We start from the raw sequence: 24,286 nt of genomic DNA on the forward strand, positions 1-24,286 counted from the left end.
AACGGAACACACATGAAATGCGTGTATTCCAAATAACGCTATATTATTTCCACTCTAAAACTCCACTTCAATCCCAGATAATCAAATCAAGGCAAGGCATGAGCTAGGAGAAATTCGTTCTAAGTCGGTGGGGGGATGGAATAGCTGGCTGCTAGTAGCTTGTGTTTATCAGTACATTTAGATGACAAAGGACTCTGGCGGAGAGGTGCAAACGGATTTAAGACGCGATTTAAGGTGGGACGGATTTACGAGTTTTTTTGTAGGCTCTGGTAATTCTAGTGTTAACTGACGTGACTCAGACCCCTTAGTTGTTTCTTTTTCCTTAATAAGCAGCCAAACAATAATGAGACACAAAACAAGCAGATCACTCAAAAATAAAGAAAGGTGAAGGTCTCGGTCAGGTTGGTCTGCTCAGGTCACCCAAACATCTTGATGGTGGTCTTAGAAAAAACAGAAAATCAACAGTCTGCTGTGGCAGAATGAGAGCAGCAGCAAGTCCTGATATTCAATAACGGCATTAATTAACAGCAAGAATTGGCTTCTCATTAAGAAACTGGTTGCAGAGAAACTGGCTGGAGTTTAGCGTTCCAATTTAGCTGGTCATCCATTGGCTCGTCTCACATCTCACTTCTGTTTGGCTGCCATTTAATGAAGAAACAAATCAATTCAGAGCACTGAATCCTTACAAACAGGGCTATTAAAATGAAGGGAAAAGGAGTTAATTAGCAGTGAAAACTGGTCACTGATTAGGAAAAGGGTTAGAATGAAAACCTGCAACCGCTGCGGCCCACCAGGACCGGAGTCGGTCACCCCTGCTATAGAAGAACAATAAAACTACAGGCATGAGTGAGGTATGCTGCAGCAACATGAAGTAGCGGCAAACAAATCAAAGTAGACAGAAAGCAAGTTAAAGCTCTGCAGCAGCATGGAGATGTTACATCACTACTACCGATATGAATTGGTTTATTGATAAAAATGATAATGAAAATTGTAACAAGGGGATTAGCTGGAAAAAATAAATATAATCAGTCCGATTAATAAATATTAATGTTTCTATGCACAGTAGAACAATAACCATAATACAGGTGGGATTTCACAGAAAATCCATACCATACAATTCTTAAACTCACAATCAGGGCCACAGAAGACTAGGGCCTAAAGCAGCAGCACTAGCAGTAAGACAAAAACGAGCCTTGGAGAAGCCGCTGAGGTCCCGACTCCCCTTAGTGATAAAAGATCCCTGGGTGTTTCCTGATGTCGTGGTTGACTTGTCCATCACGGCCTGGTCATTCTGGCCCCCTAATTATCCCCAGTCCCTTATTGACTGCCACCTACTAACTAATGTGTGGTGAGCAAACTGGTACAAAATGTCTTCCGTTGCATCATCTAGGTGGAGGCTGCACATTGGTGTTGGTTGAATTGCCCAAGCCTGTGTAAAAGCACTCTTAGGGTCTTAATAAGCACTATGTCTGTAATCCTAGGTTGTTGTACTGTGTTAGCCATTATGGATGTAGTGAGAAGTTAACCAAAATGACACCCTTCAGGCAATACATTGTTCTCCTCTCTTACCCTGGAGAGGTCTATTCATTTATTTACATCTAAGATGTCTCACCTAAAGGTTTTCCAATGCTGTATCCGTCCTGGTGTCTATATAAGCACAGGGAACTCCAGTTTCTGTATTACATCTTGCCTGAAGAAGGGACCCGAGTTGCCTCAAAAGCCTGCATATTGTAATCTTTGTAGTTAGCCAATAAAAGGTGTCATTTTGCTTAACTTCTCACTACAAAAAGCACTATGGAAATTCTTTGTCTTCTTCTACACAGACATAGTGAGAAAACACAAGTTCTATGGAGACAGCAACCGTCTGTGGGATTGAGACCTACGATTCAGGAAGCAGCTGTGTTAACCTAAGTACCACTATGCCTGTCACAGAGAGATAGCGGTGACAAAAAGATAAAGCTAAAAAGGAAACATCATCTATGGGAAGTTTATCATAACATGATGGATTAAACAAACGCATAAAGTCAGACCAACTGACCTTTACACTCTTTGGACTTTGTATTGATTTGTGTGTGGATTATATAAAAAGTGCATAGATTTATGAACATGAGGACATTGGAAGCAATTTCTTTAGTATTACTTAAAATTTTAAATTCAAATCATAATTCTCCAGAGAAAAAATAAATTGAACTGGCTAATATCAAAAGGTTTATAGGTATATGGTGGGGAAAACAATTTTGTTACCAACGATAAAAATGATTGTTTAATTATTAGTGGATGCGGTTTTAAAAAGAAGAGAAAAATGAATAAAAGCACAATAGACGAGCGATTACATAACAGCCAACACCTACAGATATACCAATTATAGGGGTTTATCCAGGTTGGCTGACTTGAATACAAAAATGTGTGTATCCATTTATTTTGCAGCAGCAAGCAATGGTAATGAAGCTAATCTGCATGATTTCTCCAGCAGCATAAATGTACACATCACTCTCGGTTATCTTGAGTGCATGGCGCCAAACTCAATTCCTCAGTGGTTGGTGTGTCTTCTGGCCTCTCTCCCAGTCTCCATTAACATATTTAAAATCCTAGAAGCAACACCCAATTTTGGTTGCACCTCATTTTATTAGCTTTTTAATTTACAAGGAGGAGTCAAGCTAAAGTTAGAAAATGGGATTTATTAGAAAATGGAATGAACGTTGACAAAACTGATCCATGTCATTTCTCAATGGAGTCTCCACCCTTCTCAATTGACTGGAAGTGTCTGGATTCCAGCAGAATGAAAGGTTCCGTCTTGTCCTCACCACCACTCGTGCACCGCTCTCTTCACGTCGTCCACTGTCTTGAATTGACAACCATCTAGATGTTTTTTTTTAGCGGTCCAAAAAGGTGGAAATCACACGAATGCCAAATCTGACGAATAAGGAGGATGTGGCAATACCTCAAACTTCAGTTTCTCCAGACAGGCCTTGGTGTTCTTAGCAGTGTGTTATTGTCTTGAAGCAAAAGAACTCCTTGAGGCAGCAGTCCCCGCCGCTTGGATCGAAGAGCAGGCTTCACATTGGTCTCCTGCAAGTCACAGTAACTTGCTCTAGTGGCTGCAGTACCCCTCGGCATGGAGTGTTCGATAATAACTTAGGTGCACGAGTGGTGGCAAGACACGATAAAACCTAGTGGCTGCAGTACCCCTCGGCATGGAGTGTTCGATAATAACTTAGGTGCACGAGTGGTGGCAAGACACGATAAAACCTTTTATTCTGCTGGAATCCAGGCACTTCCAGTGCATTGTGAAGGGTGGAGACACCATTGAGAAATGTAGTCATTATCAGTTTTGTTAAGGTTTGTTCCATGTTGTAATAATCCCATTTTCTAACTTTAGCTTGACTCACCCTCATATTTTATTTGATGAACACAGCAAACTATACATCGTTTGGTTACAGAGATAAAGAAGTGCTTAAAGGAATACTGCACCCAATAATTATATACTTTTTAAAAATGTTACTTACTCCATGTATTGTGTAGTGATGCCAGAGAAAAATAAATCTCAAGTTTTAATGCAGAATGTAAATAATGTTTCTAATAGCATGGGGCTGATCAAACTCTGGACAACAGCAAATAATCACAAAAAAGTCAATGAAAAAATCTCAGCGTTACTCGTGTTAACATAATTCACACATAAACAACCTCCCGAAAGAGTTCTTATGAATGAAAAGGGAAAGCGTTCAGCGGTGAATGAGCATCTGAACTGAAAACTCGCCTCTTGTGGTTACGCTAATATTCATAGTACCTTGGGATTATTTAGTTGCAGTCTGTTAAACTGCACGCGTGAATTGACTTTCTGTCTGTTGAAGCATCTCAGATGCACAGTAGTACAAGGGACATTCTCTTCCGGATAATGTTTTCATGCGCTTTTCTTTAACTTGTAATCTTTAGTTTACCGTGTCTCTCAGTGTACGCTTTCTTTGATGATTTTACATGAAGCACAATTTTAGTCTCTGCATAAGCTGTTCTGAGCTGGGCTCCTGGACAATAAATGAAGGGTAAGGTAAGTCTTCAATTACAATGCTTGGCGCATCTGAGCACATTCAATTTTTGCTCACAGGAGAGGAGAAGTGTTCAATTTACCAACTAGGGGGCTTTGCCCGCTGCTCACTTCACTCCCCAACCCCCCCAGCCTGCGTTACATGCCAGCCACTTCGCGTCTATGCCGCTCACGTATGTGGATTTCACTTTCACCAAACAACAAATCTAATTCTCGTGGATACGCCTCTTCATTGGGAAGAAACACTACTTTTCCCTGATGGCAACACAAATTAGACGATCTACAAGTCTCCGACTTAAAGTTTAAATCTGAACAATATATTTGATCTGTTTTCGCCGTTCCGTTATTTCACTGAGTAATAATTTCTGTTTGTTTGCTCTAATGCAATCTTTACTATCATTTTTTTGAGACTTTCGAATTTTCGTACTTTTATTATTTGTAACCTGCTCTGCATGTGTATCGTGCCAACGTTTTTGAATTCTTTACGGCATTCTACTTTGTCATCTACTCTTTGTCTTTTATTTCCGGTCCCGGGCGTGGTTAAATCTCTTGGCACAAAGTCTCACCTCGCGGGACATGAAAGTATCTCTCTGAAAAAGTCACGTCTTGCCCCAGGTTAAAAAGTCTGGTCTCGTCCCAAGATTTTTTCATATAATGGAGAGATATACATGTAAAAATACATGTGTTTGAGACATTAAGAGCATATGAGTCATGTCAGATTTTTTTTCATGGACTTTGAAATTGTTTGCATGGGTCACCATAGATGCCATTTATATCAGAAACTGTTATCTTTGCATAAAAACATGATATTAAATTTTTTTCTCGCTCATCAGTACATAACTAAATGGGGAGTACATATCATTTGCGGGTAGAGTATTCAACTATACTTCCTTACAGCTTGGTGTGGTCACATTTTTGTGAACAAGATTTCAATTCAACAGTATTGTGAGAAGATACTTCATGAGAAACTATTCACATGTAATTGACAGACCACAGAGTTCCTTCAGATTATAGTGAAAATTACTATGACATGTGTATGCTTCAAAACAATTAAAATAAAAAAACATTTTAACTTATTTTTTTAACAGAAAACCAGAAGACACCACTCCCCTTGAGGGCTAAAGTTTAACATGCATTCACAAGTATTCTCTCTTTCAGGAAAAAAACAGAGCATATTTGCTTAAAATTTGCACCAACGCAGTATGCATTGCAACTAAAGTTATGAACAGCTGCATTTCTAATATAATAATATTTTCCCTGTTACGCGAACAGCAGTTGGAAAATGCAAGGGTCAGTTTGTAGTTAAGAAAGCTAGCCACGGGGCCAAATGAAACTGTGTTTTTACCTGGAATGTAGACTGTCATTGACAAACAGCCCATTTATTAACATAAAAAAGAAAGGAAAGAAAAATGAAAAAAAAAAATGTAATTAGTTAAAGTCCGAAATCTGGGAAAAAATAAATAAATCAGGGACAATTCTATTCTTATATAACAACTGCATACCCTTTATCATTTACTTAGATATAAACTAATAGTAGAATTATGTTCGGCCAAGCCAAATTTGTGATCCACTTAGAATCAGCAAAAACATCCATTTCTTCAAAATGTTTTGAAAGATTCTAACTAAAAATGACCGTAAGTCATTTTTTTTCTAAACACACACTATGTGATGAAGTGGTGAGGTGGATCAAGGAAATAGAGGGCTATTCAAAATGAAAGAGCAGATTTCAAAAAATTATTTCAAACAAACTGTATAAGACAGAAACACATTCTGCACATCACTGGATAGAGGAAAGTACAAAGTTTGGCCCTATGGTCCTTGTGGTTGCATGCACTCAACATGAGCACCATGTGTAGCGTGACAAACATAAAAACGGTAGACCATTTCTTGCCACACACGAGTCAAGAATTCACAGCTTCCTCAATTCGATGTCACAGATCTTGAAGATTAGCGGGCATAGGTAGAACAAACACTTTTTCTTTAATGTACCCCCATAGATAGAAATCGCAGGACATAGTGTCTGGAGACCTGGGAGGCCATAGACGATGAACAAGATCTTATTGTCCACCTCTTCCCATCCAATGGACTCACACTTTGCAAACTGCAGCACGCAATAGGATTTCTCTTGTGGTGTTGTCGCCATTTTACTATAAATAAGAAACAGCGCTCGGTGTCATTCACTGGTACTTTTAGGTGGGCTTTTAAACTTTGAACTTTCCTCTATCCAATGATATGCGGAATGCCTTTCTGTTTTATACAGTTTGTTTGAAACATATTTTTGAATCTGTTCTTTCATTTTGAATAGCCCTGTATTAGAAGCAACATATGTGTGGAGAAATCCAAAATGCAGTGTACTACTCACAAACCTATTCAACATGACTCTAGAACAAGTCATCAGGAATACGCAGTCATTAGAGAAAGGACAAGTTTCAATAGATCAGTGCAGTGCCTGGCCTATATGGATGATGTGAACCTTATTAGCTATTCAACAAGACGTCTCACCAATCGGTTTCTTATGAATTACCAAAGATTGTAGTCACCGTTAGCAAAGTTAAATTCCAAGAATCGCCAAAAACGAGTTTGAGAATGTCATCGGATTTAAATAAATACAATCTTTCATGACTGAGCAAATTATTTCCATGCCAAGTTTAAGGTCAGAATTACCACCACAAACAGATGGTACGTCACCTTCCAAAAATTGCTGAAGTTATCAATCATTTTCAGAGAGGTCAAAATTCTAAACTTATAAAACAGCAGCATAACGAAAAAACTAAGAGTTGGATAATGTTTTCCAGCAGCCAGAACTCATCATAGAAAGATGAGAAGGCCGATATGATTACGTCACCTATAACAAATGGCCAATCATCATGCCATAGCATGCTGGACAAACAGAGGAAGGTGGGCAGACTGAAGCTAAATAAATAAATAAAATAAAATAAAATGATGAGTAAATGATATGAAAGTTGACCTGCAGAGATTGGTGTAAATGGGCAGCAGAAACAGACACAGGCCTATTCTCGGTGGTGTAAAATACCAAGACCCTAAAAGAGCTGTAGCGCCAATGGCTAAAGTAAGGAAGGTTATGTGTTGAACCGTGCCGCACTCAGTAACTGACCTGGTCTCTTTGGTGGTTTCTTAGTAGGCGTCTCTTTACGTTTATTCTGAACTGCAGGAGAGTATACTGCTCCGGATGATGAGCTGCTCTTCCGAAAATGTTCTTTGAGACCTTTTATCGAGCGATCAAGCTGGTTGGAGCGGATCTGGAAGTATACATTCATGAAATCTGCAGGGAAAAAGAGTCTGTAAGGAGCTTACTAAGCAACATGACCGATTGTGCTCACCAAATAAAAATTTCAAAAGAACACAATAATATCACAAACAAATAACCCCTGGGTTAGCAAATACATATTTTATTGGGATATACTACAGGGAACTAATTTTTGGATTTTATTTCTAGTCTATAAGGATTACACTTCAAGTATGTGAAGCATCAATAACCAGTACATTTTTTTTTTTTAATTTACTTGCACAAAAAGTCAAACCAGTAAAACAAAGTTATTCTCATACATATGTGAACCACTAACAAGTCATACATCACCACTTATTTCATATTTCTTAAATTAAAAACATAACCTTGTAATCTTTTTTTTTTTTTTATACTAGCAGGTACTTGGCCTTTAGCAGAAGCGTAATCCATCTCTGTTAGAATTTTGCTTTTCCATTTGGCTTTGAAAGTCACTTTAGGGTTCCCGGTTCCCAATTCATATATGGAAAAAGAGGAAGGGCTGTTGGCCATCATACAAACAATTACAAAAGACTGGGGAAGGGCAGTGCAGGGTGGTCTCAGTTGAAAAATTTGTATCAATTAAGTATGTGTCTGTTATTAAACATGACTATTAGCTGTATTACTTTTTTAGTTTCTCGTATACAAAGGGAACGTATTATAATCGTCCAAAAAATTCGATGAACAGATTTTGATGTATCTCAACGTTTTAGACCTCTCTGACTTTCTCGTATACCAAGTATAGGAAAGTATTGAAATCCAAAAAAAAAAAAAATTCCATTTCAAGATTTTGATGAATCTCGATGTTTTAGAGCTCCCCAAGTCTGAAAATACCATTTTTGGAATTATGTCTGTCTGTCTGTCTGTGTGTGTATAAACACTGTCACACACACGTGATTAGGGGACAACTAAAGGGCTTGAATAAACGTAATTCCACGTCTGACCTGGGGGTGGCGAAGTGCACTGATTCTCTCACTCAATTCCTTGCAGACCATTCTCGGGAAGTCCCACCTGGTTCTGGGGCAACCAATGACGTCACTTCCAGTTCCGGTGCAGCTGACAACATCACTTCTGGTTCCGGCCCTGATGACATCACTTCCTCTAGTTGCATTTAAAGGCCGCAGTCAGTTCTGGTTTGGACTCAGTCGTGTGAACATGTCTGTCCTTTTTGATCGATTTTGCAGCCGGGAAATATTATATGGGTGGCTGCCCCAAACCTTTCCAATGACTCTTTGTCGTTCTTGTGACAACATGATAACTTGAGTACTCTTTCATTTAGGTCAACCAAATTTTGCATACAAGTATTAGGTACAAAACGTAGATTCTATCAACTTTTGGGCTATTTCAGCTAACTATTCATGCAGCTGCACAGTCCGTTTTATTCAACTTTACTTTTATAGTAATTGTTCAATATATTATTAATTTGATTTGATCTGTTATGGATGGTTCTTTAATGTACATAATATAAAAATATAATCATTGTCTTGTGGTTTACTCCTCAAATATCCATCCCCATATCTGAGTATATGAGAAAGTCTAGGGGAGACCACGTTTTATTCAACTTTACTTTTATAATAATTGTTCAATATATTATTAATTTGATTTGATGTGTTATGGATGGTTCTTTAATGTACATAATATAAAAATATAATCATTGTCTTGTGGTTTACTCCTCAAATATCCATCCCCATATCTGAGTATATTAGAAAGTCTAGGGGAGACCACTCCCGATTTTTTACAAGTGAACTGCCACTATTAAATATGTATGGGAAAACCCTGTTCATAGTGATTAAATTAAAAGATTACTTTTACATCAGAATTAGTGGTGAAAAGGCATCCAGTTAAATTAAAAAAAGAAATTTAAATTTAGGCACATAGGCCTTAAATTCTACGACGGGTTTACCCTGGTTTCTCCCATATTCTACGAGCCATCCTGAGATGCAGATGATGTCCTGCAGGACAGCTTCAGGCAAGTGTTCCAAAGTGACTTCCTCTTGAGTCTCTAGGTCGTCATCTCCTCCAATCAGGTCCAAAATTAGGATAGGAGGAACAGGCTTGCTATATCGAGCAAGCAAACTGCGAAACTCTGCCTCCAACAATTCCTTCCCTTTCTCAAAGCGTGCTTTCTACAAAGTAATAGTTCACAGTAGGTCAGAAGTATGAAAACAGAACATGAAAATAGCTGTAGGAAAATAGGAAAATGATAGGATGTGACAGCTAAACCAACAGACACAAACACGTATCCTTAAATCCCTTATATTGCCTGTATAATGATGTGCGTTTATAGACTTTTAAACTAACTTATTCAAGTTTTGACTTCTTAACCCCTTGTAGACGATTGTCACATAATCGACTCAAACCTAATGCAGCCGCAATACGTACCAAGGAACATATTGGAAGCACTGGTCATGCCATCTACCAGTCGTCGTGGAAACTGCATCAGCCTGATGGAAGGGATGTGTTGGCGTGGTGGTGCATGTGGATTTTGGCTGCTAATTTCGAGAAATTGTCTATTTTTGAGGTAAATTGTGCTAAGATAAAAATATGTACCAGCTTACTGTTTGCTTGTGTGCTATATCCAAATTAACAGTCTCCATTTAATTTAGCATCTGCTTGACAGCAAAAATGCAAATAATTTTTTTTTTTATATAATTGGAAATAAATTTAGGCGACAAGGGGTTAATACACAAAAAGAAATTTCCAATATGCTGGATTACCATTTGGATGTCTAGCCTGAAAACAATAAGTTGGAGCAGAATTTGTTACCTTGTGCTATAATAGAATTATACTTGTCATCCTGAGGAGGTCAGCGTAAACTAACTAGATAAGGTGTAAAAGAATTTGACATGTACATTTAAAAAGGAACATTATATTTAATTCTGTAATCTACAGCAATGTAACAGCCATCACCATCACAACGTCCCATCTTTATAAGAGGAAGAAACAAGATACAACACAATGCTAAACAAAATGTAAAGATCTAATGTTATCTTCCTTACAAATACTGAAGGAGTAAAGGCTAATAAACTTAAAATGCAAAATGGAACAAAAAAACACTCGATAAGTAGTCTCACCACTGTGTTGAGATCTGGACTGTCAGGGTTGTTATCTTGAAAAAAGTCCACTGCTTTTTGAATTCTAGCAATGCAAAACAGGTACTCCTCCAGCCTTCCTGTTGGGCTGTCCAAAAATAAAGACAAAAGAAATTAACTACCAAAAACAAGCATGACATATGTAAGAAAGATTAATTCAACTCCACAGCATAGGGTTGAAAGAGACAGAAATTTTAATGCTGCTTCATTCCACTTTGTAAACGTTAATTAAATCAAGAAGGACATTTCAGAAAGAGGAGGGCGGCATGGTGGCACAGTGGTAGCCATTGCTCCCTCTTAGCAAGGCGACCAGAGTTCGTGTTCCTGGTCTTCCCGAGTGGAGTTTACGTGTTCTCCTTCTGTCTGATGGGTTTCTTCCCACTGTCCACAGACATGCAGGTTAGGTGAATTGGTTACGCTAAATTGGCCCTAGTGTGTGTTTGGTATTTTTAGCTGTGTTCGCCTGTGATAGACTGGCGCCCTGTCTAGGGCTTGTTCCTGCCTTGTGCCCTATGCTAGCTGGGATAGGCTCTAGCCCCGCCCTCCTCCACAGGTTAGAAAATAACATGATATTACAGAAACAAAATTACTATTTAAACTGCCAATAACATAAAAAAAATGCAAGAAAAAAACTACAGTAATCCCTCCTCCATTATATGGTTATTTTTATATTGTCATGCTTGGGTCACAGATTTGCGCAGAAATACAGGAGGTTGTAGAGAGACAGGAACGTTATTCAAACACTGCAAACAAACATTTGTCTCTTTTTCAAAAGTTTAAACTGTGCTCCATGACAAGACAGAGATGACAGTTCCGTCTCACAATTAAAAGAATGCAAACATATCTTCCTCTTCAAAGGAGTGCCCATCAGGAGCATATAAAGTCACAGAGATAGAGAAAAGCAAACAAATCAATAGGGCTGTTTGGCTTAAGTATGCGAAGCACCGTGGTACAAAGCTGTTGAAGGCGGCAGCTCACACCCCCTCCGTCAGGAGCAGAGAGAGAGAGAGAGACGGAGTTTGTTTTTCAAGCAAAAATCAATACGTGCCCTTCGAGCTTTTAAGCATGTCGTTTCAGGAAGCAGCTGCACAAAAGATAGCAACGTGAAGATAATCTTTCAACATTTTTAGACGAGCGTCCGTATCGTCTAGGTGTGCGAACAGCCCCCCTGCTCAATCCCCCTACGTCAGGATCAGAAAAAGTCAGCGCAAGAGAGAGAGAGAAAAGTAAGTTGGGTAGCTTCTCAGCCATCTGCCAATAGCGTCCCTTGTATGAAATCAACTGGGCAAACCAACTGAGGAAGCATGTACCAGAAATTAAAAGACCTATTGTCCGCAGAAATCCGCGAACCAGCAAAAAATCCGCGATATATATTTAAATATGCTTACATATAAAATCCGCGATGGAGTGAAGCCGCGAAAGGTAAAGCGCTATATAGCGAGGGATTACTGTAATAAAAAAAAAAATACATTCACACCCACGATAAACCAAAAATGCAAATACAGTGGAACCTCGGGTCATGACCATAATTCATTCCAAAACTCTGGTCGTAACCCGAAGTAACTTCCCCCACAGGATTGTATGCAAATACAATTAATCCATTCCAGACCGTACGAACTGTATGTAAATATATATTTTTTTAAAGATTTTTAAGCACAAATATAGTTAATCATACCATAGAATGCACATTGTAATAGTAAACTAAATGTAAAAACATTGAACAAACACTGAGAAAACCTTGAGCAACAGAGAAAAGTAACATTGCAAGAGTTTGCGCTATAGCGCTACGAACCGCTCGCTAAAAACACTTTTTTTTTTTTTTTTTAAATGAGTTTTAAGCACAGGGAAAAACATGAACATTTGAAAAATCCATAATTTAATAAACAACAAAGAAAAGTAACATTGCAACAATGCACGCTACGAACCGATCGCTGTAAACAGAAGTGAAGTGGAGGTTAAAATCCAATAGAAAAAAGTCTTCATTAAATACAACGAGGTTAAAACAATGCTTGAATCAGTCTCTTTAAAAACGAGCCCGGTGCATTCTTTAACTGCCTTCTCAGCCTTACGCGGCCAGCTCTCTTTATCGCTCGCTCACTCACTCTCTCGTGCGTGCGTGCGTGTGTGTGTCTCTCTCTCTCGCCCTCCCTCGCTGCACAGGGAATGCACAGGGAGAGACTGAACAAGTGCGGAAATCATCAGCGCGCACAAACCGAAAGGGAAACTGGCTTGTTCGTATACCGAGTGTGTGGTTGTGAACAGGTGCAAAAGTTTGGTGAACTTTTTGGTCGTAATCCGATTTGTATGTGTTCAGAGGCGTTCGTGAACCGAGGTTCCACTGTACTCAATGGCCTATTTGATATGATGGTACAACCCAAAACATATTCTATAGGAGGAGATAAGACAGCACAGTCTACCAGAAAAAGCTGGGGGACATTATGAGATGCAAATCCAACCACAAACCCTCAGACTGATCCAACAAAACTGAAAAAATCACCACTTAGTGAATACCAAGCACCTTCATCATCTAAACCAGGGGTGTCGAACTCTGGGCCTGGAGGGCCACAGTGGCTGCAGGTTTTCATTCTGACCCTTTTCCTAATCAGTGACCAGTTTTCACTGCTAGTTAACTCCTTTTACATTCATTTTAATACCCGTTTTACAGGATTCCGTCCTATGAATTGATTCTTTTCTTCATTAAATTACAGCCAAACAGAAATGAGATGTGAAACGAGCCAACAGATGATGATGATGACCTTTTAATGAGAAGCTGACTCTTGCTGTTAATTCATTCCGTTATTTAATTCCATGGCTTGTTGCTGCTCTCATTTGGCCACAGCAGGTGGCCATTAAGACCATCACCTTTCTTTATTTTCAGATATTGTGTGGTGGGCACAGGTGAGCTGGTCATGTGGCGGCTCGTTTTGTGTCTCATTATTGTTTGGCTGCTGATTAAGGAAAAAGGGACAACTAAGGGGCCCGAGTCAAGTTAATTAAAACTAACAACATTAACTTTTTGGTATTAACTTTCTGTTGCCAAGAATGAAAATATGGTCGCCATTTTAAACAGCCTATATTTGGAGTAATTCAGATGCTGTGCAGTTAATACTGTATGTCAGCTTGATGCTACTTTACAGCATCTCAATGTGATCACTTAACAAATTAAAATTTTCAGCCCTGCGCACACCGGTTCTTTGTACCACATGGTTTATTCAGACCTAGACTATGCGAATTAAGAGTGCATAATGTAGAGTTTCTAACAATTGTTCAAAAAATATTTTCACAGCTAAAACACTTGTCATAAATCTCCAGATCACAACTGTACAAGCAACAGCACTGGGATTCCTTACAGGTTGTAATAAACTATTCGCAATTTGAATATTTTTAACAAAGTACGAGGGGGATTCAAGCTAAAGTTGGAAAATTGGATTTATTAGAAAATGTAACAAACCTTCACAAAACTGATCATGTCATTTCTCAATGCACTTGCGCCACCTGCCTGGATTCCAGCAGAATAAAAGGTTTTGTCTTGTCCTCGCCACCATTTGTGCCCCGGTCTCTTCACTTCGTCCTCTGTCTTGAATTGATGACCACCCAGATGTTTTTGTAGCGGCCAAAAAGGTGGAAATTACATGGTGCCAAATCTGTCGAATAATGAGGAAGTGGTATTACCTGAAACTTCAGTTTCTCCAGACAAGCCTTGGTGTTCTTAACACTGTGTCAATGTCTTGCAGCAAAAGAACTCGAAACAGCAGTCCCCGCCACTCAGATCAAACAGCAGGCTTCACATTGGTCTCCAGCTCTAGTGACTGCAGTACACCTTGGTATGTAGTGTTCGACAATAATGCGGGTACACAAGTGGTGGCGAGGACAAGACAAAACCTTTTATTCTGCTGGAATCTGGGCACTTCCAGTGCATTGAGAAAGGTGGAGACTCCATTATCAGTTTTGTTAGCATTCGTTACCATTTTCTAATTCTAGCTTGATTCCCCCTCGTATTTTATTTGATGAACATAGCAAACTATACATCATTTGGTTACAGAGATAAAAACATGGTTAAAGGAATACTGCACCCAATAATTATATACTTTTTAAAAATGTTATTTACTCCATGTAGTATGTTGTGATGCCAGAGAAAAATATTCTCAAGTTTTAATGCAGAATGCAAGTAATGTTTCTGATAGCATGGGGCTGATCAAACTCTGGACAACAGCAAGTAATATCAAAAAGTCAATGAAAAAAATCTCACGTTACAAGTGTTACATAATCCACACATAAACAACCTCCCGAAAGAGTTCTTATGAATGAAAAGGGAAAGCGTTCAGCTGTGAATGAGCACTTGAACTGAAAACTCGCCTCCTGTGGTTATGCTAATATTCATAGAACCTTGGAATTATTCAGTATACTGAGAAATGACACGATCAGTTTTGTGAACGTTTGTTCCATTTTCTAACTTTAGCTTGACTCCCCTTCGTACAATGTTAAGTATTTTAATAAACTCATTTTACATATACAGTAATCCCTCGCTACTTCGCGGTTCACTTTTCGCGGATTCACGACTTTGCGGATTTTATATGTAAGCATATCTAAATATATAACGCGGATTTTTCGCTGCTTCGCGGGTTTCTGCGGACAATGGGTCTTTTTACTTCTGGTATTTGCTTCCTCAGTTGGTTTGCCCAGTTGATTTCATACAAGAGATGCTATTGGCGGATGGCTGAGAAGCTACCCAATCAGAGCACGCAGTTAAGTTCCTGTGTGCTGCTGATTGGCTCAGCAACGGAGTGCTGCATTAACCAGGAAGTCTCATCTCACTCATTCAGCATTAACGTGCTCTTGCTACTGCATTCAGGGGATTATCACCTTCATCGTCATCATTTTTACTGCGCAGCATATTCATCACCATCATCACGTCATATATAGCTACGTGTACTTCGCTATACAGTAAGTGTAAACTTATCTACCGATTTCATATTGCTTAGCAGTTGTCCCTGTTATTAATAGAGTAAAGGGTGGGTTGTAAACAATACAGGAAGGGTTTAAAAACGTCCAAATACACGTTAAATAATTAAATAAATATGGTGTCCCTACTTCGTGGAAATTCAGTTATCGCGGTCGGCCTTGGAACTCCCGCGATAAGTGAGGGATTACTGTATACACATTCTCTTTAATAAACATCATTTAAAAAAAAATATGTAACAATCCTCCGCATATTTTAATGTAAAAATAAAATCTCAAAGTAGATACTTGTGGGTGTCATCTCTGCCTCTTAATGCTCTTTTACGTCCTTTTGTCTAAAATATTCAGCAGTCTTTCTCTTATACAGTGGAACCTCGGGTCACGAACGTCTCGGGCCACGTACAAATCGGGTTACGACCGAAAAGTTTGCCAAACGTTTGCATCTGTTCACAACCACACACTCTGGTGACGAACAAGCCAGTTTCCCTTCCGGTTCATACGCGCCGATGATTTCCGCACGTGTTCAGTCTCTCCCTGTACAGTACATTGTTCTCGGTCAGACGTGCATCTCGCAGAGGGACTTTACCTCAAAACTAATCTCCTCTCCACCCAGTTCCTCCTCACTTCCTTCATGCCAGAACTCGACTCATGCAAGGTTAATTTTTGTATAAATTACGGATTTTTCAAATGTTCCTTTTTTTTCCCCTGTTCTTAAAACTCATTAAAAAAAGCGTTTACAGCGATCGGTTCTTACGGCTATCTATTAGTGTGAACTCCAGCAATGTTACTTTCTTAGTTGTTTATGGTTGGTTTTTAAATAAAGTTCGGATTTGTTCAAATGTTCCTTTTTTTTCCCTGTGCTTAAAACTCATTAAAAAAAAAAAAGTGTTTACAGCGATCGGTTCTTAAGGCTATTAGCGTGAACTCTTGCAATGTTAGTTTTCTCTGTTCAAGGTTTTCTCAGTGTTATTCAATGTTTTTACATTTACTTTACTATTACACTGTGCATTCTATGGTATAATTAACTACACTGCCTGGCCAAAAAAAAAGTCGTCACCTGGATTTAACTAAGCAAATAGGTACGAGCCTCCTATTGGATAATTACTGCATGGGCGATTATCTTTCAGCTAGCAGCAAGTTATTTAACCCCAACTGGTGCAATGAGTTGCTTCGCTTTTCTTAAACAACCATGTTGAAAGACACATCTCGTGGTCGTGGAAAAGATGTTAGTCTGTTTGAGAAGGGTCAAATCATTGGCATGCATCAAGCAGAGAAAACATCTAAGGAGATTGCAGAAACTACTAAAATTGGGTTAAGAACTGTCCAACGCATTATTAAAAACTGGAAGGATAGTGGGGACCCATTGTCTTCGAGGAAGAAATATAGCCGGAAAAAAATCCTGAATGATTGTGATCGGTGATCACTTAAACGTTTGGTGAAATCAAATCGAAGAAAAACAACAGTAGAACTCAGGTCTATGTTTAATAGTGAAAGTAAGAGCATTTCCACACGCACAATGCGAAGGGAACTCAAGGGATTGGGACTGAACAGCTGTGTAGCCGTAAGGCACGGGCATATTCCAAGATGACAATGCCAGGATTCATCGGGCTCAAATTGTGAAAGAGTGGTTCAGGGAGCATGAGACATAATTTTCACACATGGATTGGCCACCACAGAGTCCAGACCTTAACCCCATTGAGAATCTTTGGGATGTGCTGGAGAAGGCTTTGCGCACCGGTTAGACTCTACCATCATCAATGCAAGATCTTGGTGAAAAATTAATGCAACACTGGATGGAACTAAATCTTGTGACATTGCAGAAGCTTATCGAAACAATGCCACAGCGAATGCGTGCCGTAAACAAAGCTAAAGGCGATCCAACGAAATATTAGAGTGTGTGACCTTTTTTTTTTTTGGTGGCGACTTTTTTTTTGGCCAGGCAGTGTATTTTTGTGCTTAAAAATCTTTAAAAAGCTTGTACGGTCCGGAACGGATTAATTGTATTTACATACAGTCCTATAGGGGGAAACTGCTTCGGGTCACGACCAAATCAGGTTGCGACCAGAGTTTTGGAACGAATTATGGTTGTGACCCGAGGTTCCACTGTATTTTTAACATACAGGTACTTGCATTTTATATCAAAATACAAATACTTCACATTTGAAAGGTTTTACAGTGCTTCTTTTATCCACACCTTCCCTTTTAAAGCATTCACATATCTAAATGAGTACCTAGTTAGTCAAAAAAAAAAATAGCAAAACTGAAAGTACATCTCTCAATCCAAAATGGCGCATGTAGAGTATGGGAAGGTAAATGAACTTTTGAATTGCTTCACTTTAAAACTTGACATGATCTGAAAAGTTGATTTCTTCCTATTTGCATAACTTTGGAGACTATAGCCTTAACATTTAAAGTGGCACAACTTATTCCTATTAAATGTAATAGTTACCCTTCTCGAATTATTTTGTCTGTCTCTTTCGCCACATGGTAATAGCTGATAACATGGTCAAGAGAGTACAAGGTCTTTTCGACATTGTCCTGGAGTCGCTGCAGATTTTCTGTTTGCTTGTGTACTGGAATGATGGAATTCTCCAGTTGCATCAAACGACTCTCAAAGGAGGATAGGATGGAAACCTTTAACGGAAACAAAGAAGGATCAACTCAGAGAGGACATGAACAACAAAGAGTTTGGGGGAAAGAAAAAAGAAATTAGCATCAACATTACATTACATTACAATGATATTTAACACTTTACCATGCCCTTTGTCAGCTGGTCACTTTTCTCCAAATTTTCCCTTATAAAGGAAAGAGTTTCTTGCTCCTGAAAAGGGAACAAAAAGAACAGAAGTCTCATATTAGTCTACATTTAACTGAATAACTTTGATAATAGATGTGAAAAAGAAACAGAAATTTTATTTCATAAACCATAGTTAATATTCTGATTCCAGAATGTCTACATTTACATAAATACTTGTGTCCTTTAGACCAGGGGTCACCAAGTCAGGTCCTGGAGGACCACCATGGCTGCACGTTTTTATTCTAACCCTTTTTTATAATGTGTGCCCTGTTTGTGCTGCTAATTAACTTCTTGTGAATTCATTTTAATGGAAATGCTTTTTTCAGATTTATTCCCCTGAATTTCTTCATTGTTTCTCCTAATTGCTTCATTTCTTTCCTTAAATGGCATCCAAACAGAAATTAAATGTGAAGTGAGGAAGCCAACAGCAGACCAACTAAGTCAGGGCTTCAAACGCCAACCAATTTCACTCCAACCAGCTGCTTAATTAGGACCCGATTCTCGTCATTAATTAAACTCGTTCTTTAATTCCATGGGTTGTTGCTGCTCTTGTGGTGCATTAGCAGACATTTCCAAAATTGTAGATTTTCTCTTTTCTAAGAGCTCTGTTCAAATATTTTGGGGACCTGAGCAGATCGACATTTCTGAAACCTTCATCTTTCTTTATTTTCAGATATTGTATGATGGATACCAGTTGTTTTGGCTCATTTTGTATCTCATTATTGTTTGGTTAATTAAGGAAAAAGAAACAATTAAGGGATCTGAGTCTTCAAGAGCAAGTCAATTAAAATTAGTTCAAAAGAAGTTAATTAGCAGCAAAAACAGGTTCCTCATTAAGAAAAGGGTTTGAATGAAAACCTGCAGCCACGGTACCAGAGTTGGCGACCCCTGCTTTAGACAACAATAGCAGTTGAAGGGATATACTGAGGGTTGCCCAGCGTGTTAGCACTAAAGACTGAACAGGACAACTTAGGCTTTGCAGCTCAGTGCTATACTTGGGTAGACTACTTTTTCAACAATTTAACTTAATAGACATATAAAACTGAAGAGGTTAAAACCAACAACAGACCACTTAAGAGGACATGATCTTGGTTAACCCAAACTGCCCAAATATTGGCTAAATTACTCTCCTACACACTATGCTGTTACCCTTTGGGGATAAGATACATCCTTTAAATGTGATCAGCCGCCATTCGGTCTATTCATGTTTTATTTTGGTCTTCATAGTTCCAACCCTTCACCTCCCTAACATTGGTAGTCTTCGCCTCCTCATTCTGTGCCCTTCTTACCACCTTCCCAAGCCACATCAGCTTCTCTCTCTCTCTTCCTCACGTGCCAGCTCATCTTCACTCCGATCCTTTCTCTCAATTGTACATTTGTCTTGCTTCCCCTCAGTTCACCTCTACCTGCATTAGCTTCCATATCTTCTAAAGAATTCACACCAACTCCGGAGGCTGTGGCTGAGCGTGAGCAGAGCGGACTGCTCCATACACAACCATCTTTCGTAGTGAGAAGTGAGGTGCATGCAAGCATTGAAAAAATGTAAAAGTGCATGCATGTGCCATCTAGTGGCTGTGGCTGAGTGTGACCAGAGTGGACAGCTCCATACACACACAGGTCTTTCATTTACCTATGTCTAATTTTTGATACCTGTTTCTTGACTGGTGGTCCTAGCCTTCTAAAAGCCACTCCAAGAAGGTTACAAATGAGAAATTTCAAACAAATTTAGTCTATTTCAAGGTCAGTCATATTACAAATATGTTATTTTTGATCCTTTACTACAGATGAAGCCCTCTATAGACCTCTGCCATGAGATGAAAAATGACAAATTTCTGTCACAATTGAGAATACTTGAACTTTAAACATTAAAAACACATATTGTTTCAATTTTTGATTATTATTTTTTTAAATATTGGACACAACCATTCTTGTTTATTAGGCACTTCTGTATCATAATGTTAATCATTACATCTCTTATGAACATCCCGAATTAGGGCGGCTTATGCTAATTCAGCCTTTTTTTTAATGTGTAAGGACTGATATAAGAACTCAAATGTACTTGACACAAACGATAAATAAAATTTAAATTTGACCAAGAATGCAGATACTGTACACATTTCCTGCATTCCAAATCCTCACAACTTCATAGTCTGACAAATGATAAATGACACGTTTTATAAAGTAACGCGTATGGAAAACAGAAGCAACCGATTATTAAATTAGATTTGCTACGGAATGAATACGCCCGACAACTGGAATAAAAGAATACTGTAAGTAATACAGATCGTGATCCAGTAAACTAAAACTCTTTTGTTCCACATTTGTGTTATCTTTATCCTTATTTTACTGTTACATACACGTCATGACCCTGTACTGGATAAGTGGGCTAGCTAGATAGATCGGGAAATATGAAAGGCACTGACAGATAGATAGATAGATAGATAGATAGATAGATAGATAGATAGATAGATAGATAGATAGATATGAAAGGCACTATATAATAGAAACATAGAAAATCAAACTACTTTCCGAATTGCCAGAGATTCCGACTTTTAAACGCTGTGTACACCCTGACTCGGAATATAGCTGAACAACCTTTCCTGCTACAAAACATTTTCTCTTAGCATTTTTTGAAGTCAAAAAGCAGCAAAAAATAAACACACGTAAAACGCAAAACAGCTATATCCGAAACTAAAAAGCTTAATTAACTTCATGCATTACAGATCCGGCTTGGACAATCCAGTTCTGACAATGTTTTATTATTACAGAACTTCCAGTCCTGATATTGACGCCCACCTGCTTGAGCTTCTCCTCAATTTCACTCTTCCTGGCGGCCGCATCCTGATTAAGAATCATATTGCTATAAATCCCAAGCAGTGTTAAACGATTATGTTGTGTATATCCGTATATTTATTGACCCTGGACTACATTTCGCACATCTCCTGATTTCTGACTGGCACAACAGCTTCCCGACTCTGTTCGCTTTCCCGTCCGGTTCAAAGTTTAAATTGGCGAACTGAGGCGCCATGTTGGGAAGGTCACAGGCGAGTAAGCGCACGGGTCTGTGGTGTGCGCGTGTGCTTTGTTTAAATATTACTCGATTCTAAGAGATTGAAAACCGCTACCTGTGTGTTTTCCATAGGGCGACGAGGCGTTCAGTATTGGATGGCAGAATGAGTGATTCCTTCCTTTAGAAGTCAGTCTATGTTTAGATGTGAATATCATTCGAAGTGAGATTTGACCACTCTGTGCTCTCACTACTAACGTTCCATTCTTCCATCGGCAGGATATGTGCGGTGTTTGCCAGCTGATAATGTCATTACGTGGAGTTTTTCAACCGTTCAGTGCGTGGATGAACAATGATAGTGTTTTATTTTGATCATTTAATTTTGTTTAATAGTGCTGACTGCATCCACAATTTCGCCTTCTTCATGATATGGTTGGTTTAAATTGAGATGCAGGGTTTTTTTTGGGAGTTTTTTCTTGTCTTCTTAGAGAGTCAAGGCTGGGGGGATGTCAAGAGGCAGGGCCTGTTAAAGCCCATTGCGGCACTTCTTGTGTGATTTTGGGCTATACAAAAATAAATTGTATCGTATTGTATCTTTCACCGCCTTTAATACGAGTACCAAAATATAAGCACTGGTGAATCAATCTGCCTGACACACCTCTGACAGTGCCGTTATCAGCCCGGAACCACGTTTAACTGATGTTTCACTCCTTTAATCTGTGGAACATTTCGAGGTGGTGGCACATTAGTGGGCCCCTGCAGCCATCCCTAAGATCCTTGCTTTCCTCACACCTTATTCTTTCCTCAGAGCCAAGGCCAGAAGCCCCCCCAATTGTTCTGCCTCCCCCTCCAGGTCTTTCACGGCCTTCCTCAGTTTGGAACCTGTGATGCCAAGAGACTTCAGGATCTGCTGGGTGGATATTCCAATTTGGCCTTGGCACTTCAAGTCAAAGTCAAAGCGAACTTTATTGTCACCTCAACCGTATACAAGTATACAGATAGACAAAATTGCAAAGCTCAGGATCCATAGTGTAACAACATGAAGTCCAAATAAAAAATTTAAATTAAAATTAAAACACAAACAAGATAAGACATTGTACAAAGACAAGACAAAGAAGTAGCAGCAATATTGAAGTGTAATAAGCAACATAAACATTGATGCAATGTATGGTTTTATGCAATCTAGATATATAAATATAGTCAATAAATACAGTATGTAATATAATAAATAATAGATCTAGATAATACAGCACAATGTGAGGTAGTACAGAAATGGTAGCATGACTCAGTGTATGATAATCGTTGTTTAAGACGTGTAAATAATGACAGGTCAGAATGTTTCACAGCAGAAGGATATCAAAGAATGTCAAAGTGCAGTGTGCAAAATCCTTAAAGGTCAGTATGAGATTTTCAGTTCTTTTCCGCCTGCACACTCGTCTTTACAGGTTAGTGGCTTTCATGTATAAAAGTTCTGTTTTTAGAGGTGGTTGAGGCCGTGTGGAAGATCCAAGGGGGCAGCCTGGTGTTAAGGAGTCTTGACAACTTGGGGGTAAAAACTCTCCTGCAGCCTGGCAGATCTGGCTCTGATGCTGCATTATCTTCTCTTGGATGGCAGAAGTGTAAAAAGTCCATGCGAGGGGTGTAAGGGGGTCCTGCACAATGCTGCAGGCCTTGTGGACACTGCAGTTGTAAAATATGTCCTGTAGTGAAGGGAGAGCCACCCCAATAATGCTCTCTGCTGTTTTCACTATTCTTTGCAGGCGCTTGCGGTCGGATATGTTGCAGTTGCCATAAAAGACTGTGATGCTGCTGGTCAGAACACTCTCAATGGTGCCTCTGTAGAACATGGTGAGGATGGAAGGGGGAAGACTTGCTTGCTTCAGCTACCTCAGGAAGCGTTGTCTTTGCTGGGCTTTCTTGATTAGTGATGAGGTGTTATACGTCCATGTAAGTTCCTCAGTTATGTGCACACCGAGGAACTTGGTACTCCTAATAGTCTCCACATCTGAACCATTGATGCTGAGTGGGATGTGAGCAGGCTGTGATTTTCTGAAGTCCACAATTATCTCTTTTGTCTTGTCGACGTTGAGAGATACATTCTTGTCTTCACACCTCATCCACCTTATCTCTGTATGCTGTTTCATCATCCCTGCTTATCAGTCCCAGCACCATCGTATCATCTGCAAACTTGATGATGTGGTTGGTGTTGTGTGTGGCTGTGCAGTTGTGAGTCAGCAGGGTGAAGAGCAGTGGACTAAGCACGCAGCCCTGCAGCGCTCCAGTGCTCAGTGTGATGATACTGGAAGTGTTGCAGCCCATCTGAACTGACTGGGGCCTCTCTGTCAAGAAGTCCAGGATCCAATTTAAAGGGTGGCATTCAGGCATTCAAGCCAGCTTTTGAGGGATGATTGTGTTGAAGGTGGAGCTAAAGTCATGAATAGCATCCTGACATATGTCTTTTTTATCCAGATGTGTCAGGGAGAGGTGAAGGGCAGAGCATATGGTATCCTCAGTTGACCTGTTTGAGTGGTATGCAAACTGAAGAGGGTCAAGGGAGGCATGGAGATTAGTCTTTATGTGTGACATGACTAACCTTTCAAAGCACTTCATGATGATTGGGGTGAGTGCAACTGGTCGGTAGTCATTCAGGCATGAAGCTTGAGTTCCACTAAATGGGCGAAAGCCCTCCATTTCTGCTAGTGAGCATGCTGCTGCCAGTTCTGTATACTTTTCCTTCTTCTCTCAATGTCAGCCTCCATTTCCTCTTCCCAAGGAAGAGTCAGTCTTCTTATATGATACACTACCGTGGCTGTCCGTTTATCTGTCTAGGATTTTAAATCACCTGTAGCTTGCGAACTGTTTGACCTATTAACCAGAAATTTGGTACACATATACTACGTGACATCTACTATGTGCTTTTGGGGTGATAATTGACCTCTAAAGTTATTCCTGTTTTTATTTTTATGTCATTGTAGAATCAAATCTCGGCAGTGGCCGTGCAGTGCATACATACGGGCGCCGTTCTCATTCCTACCACCTTCGCCGTCACTTCCTCTACCTCTTCATATCTTAAATCATTCTTGAGGCAAATTGAAGACTTAAGTTT

The 24,286-nt window shown here is 39.3% G+C and overlaps 1 protein-coding gene across 11 annotated transcripts in view; it reads right to left on the bottom strand.

The window, feature by feature from the left end:
• The window catches only part of exoc7 (exocyst complex component 7), a 58,114-nt gene extending 36,944 nt beyond the window's left edge, over positions 1-21,170 (bottom strand). For 8 of the 11 annotated variants that reach the window (XM_028818378.2, XM_051918962.1, XM_028818377.2 and 5 more), the window contains exons 1-6: positions 20,970-21,169; positions 18,132-18,197; positions 17,826-18,010; positions 10,400-10,505; positions 9,229-9,451; positions 7,158-7,325 (exon numbers count right to left, since the gene is read on the bottom strand). In XM_028818378.2, coding sequence (XP_028674211.1) covers positions 7,158-7,325; positions 9,229-9,451; positions 10,400-10,505; positions 17,826-18,010; positions 18,132-18,197; positions 20,970-21,029 — 808 coding nt within the window. In that variant the 5' untranslated portion in view covers positions 21,030-21,169. Of the gene's footprint in view, positions 1-5,387; positions 5,400-7,157; positions 7,326-9,228; positions 9,452-10,399; positions 10,506-17,825; positions 18,011-18,131; positions 18,198-20,969 lie in introns of all 11 variants that reach the window. The other 3 variants (XM_028818374.2, XM_028818382.2, XM_028818379.2) reach the window with 2 other exon arrangements.
• Positions 21,171-24,286: the final 3,116 nt, after the last annotated feature.

Source organism: Erpetoichthys calabaricus, chromosome 14 (genome assembly GCF_900747795.2).
Source record: "Erpetoichthys calabaricus chromosome 14, fErpCal1.3, whole genome shotgun sequence".
In the NCBI taxonomy this organism is placed as follows: domain Eukaryota; kingdom Metazoa; phylum Chordata; class Cladistia; order Polypteriformes; family Polypteridae; genus Erpetoichthys; species Erpetoichthys calabaricus.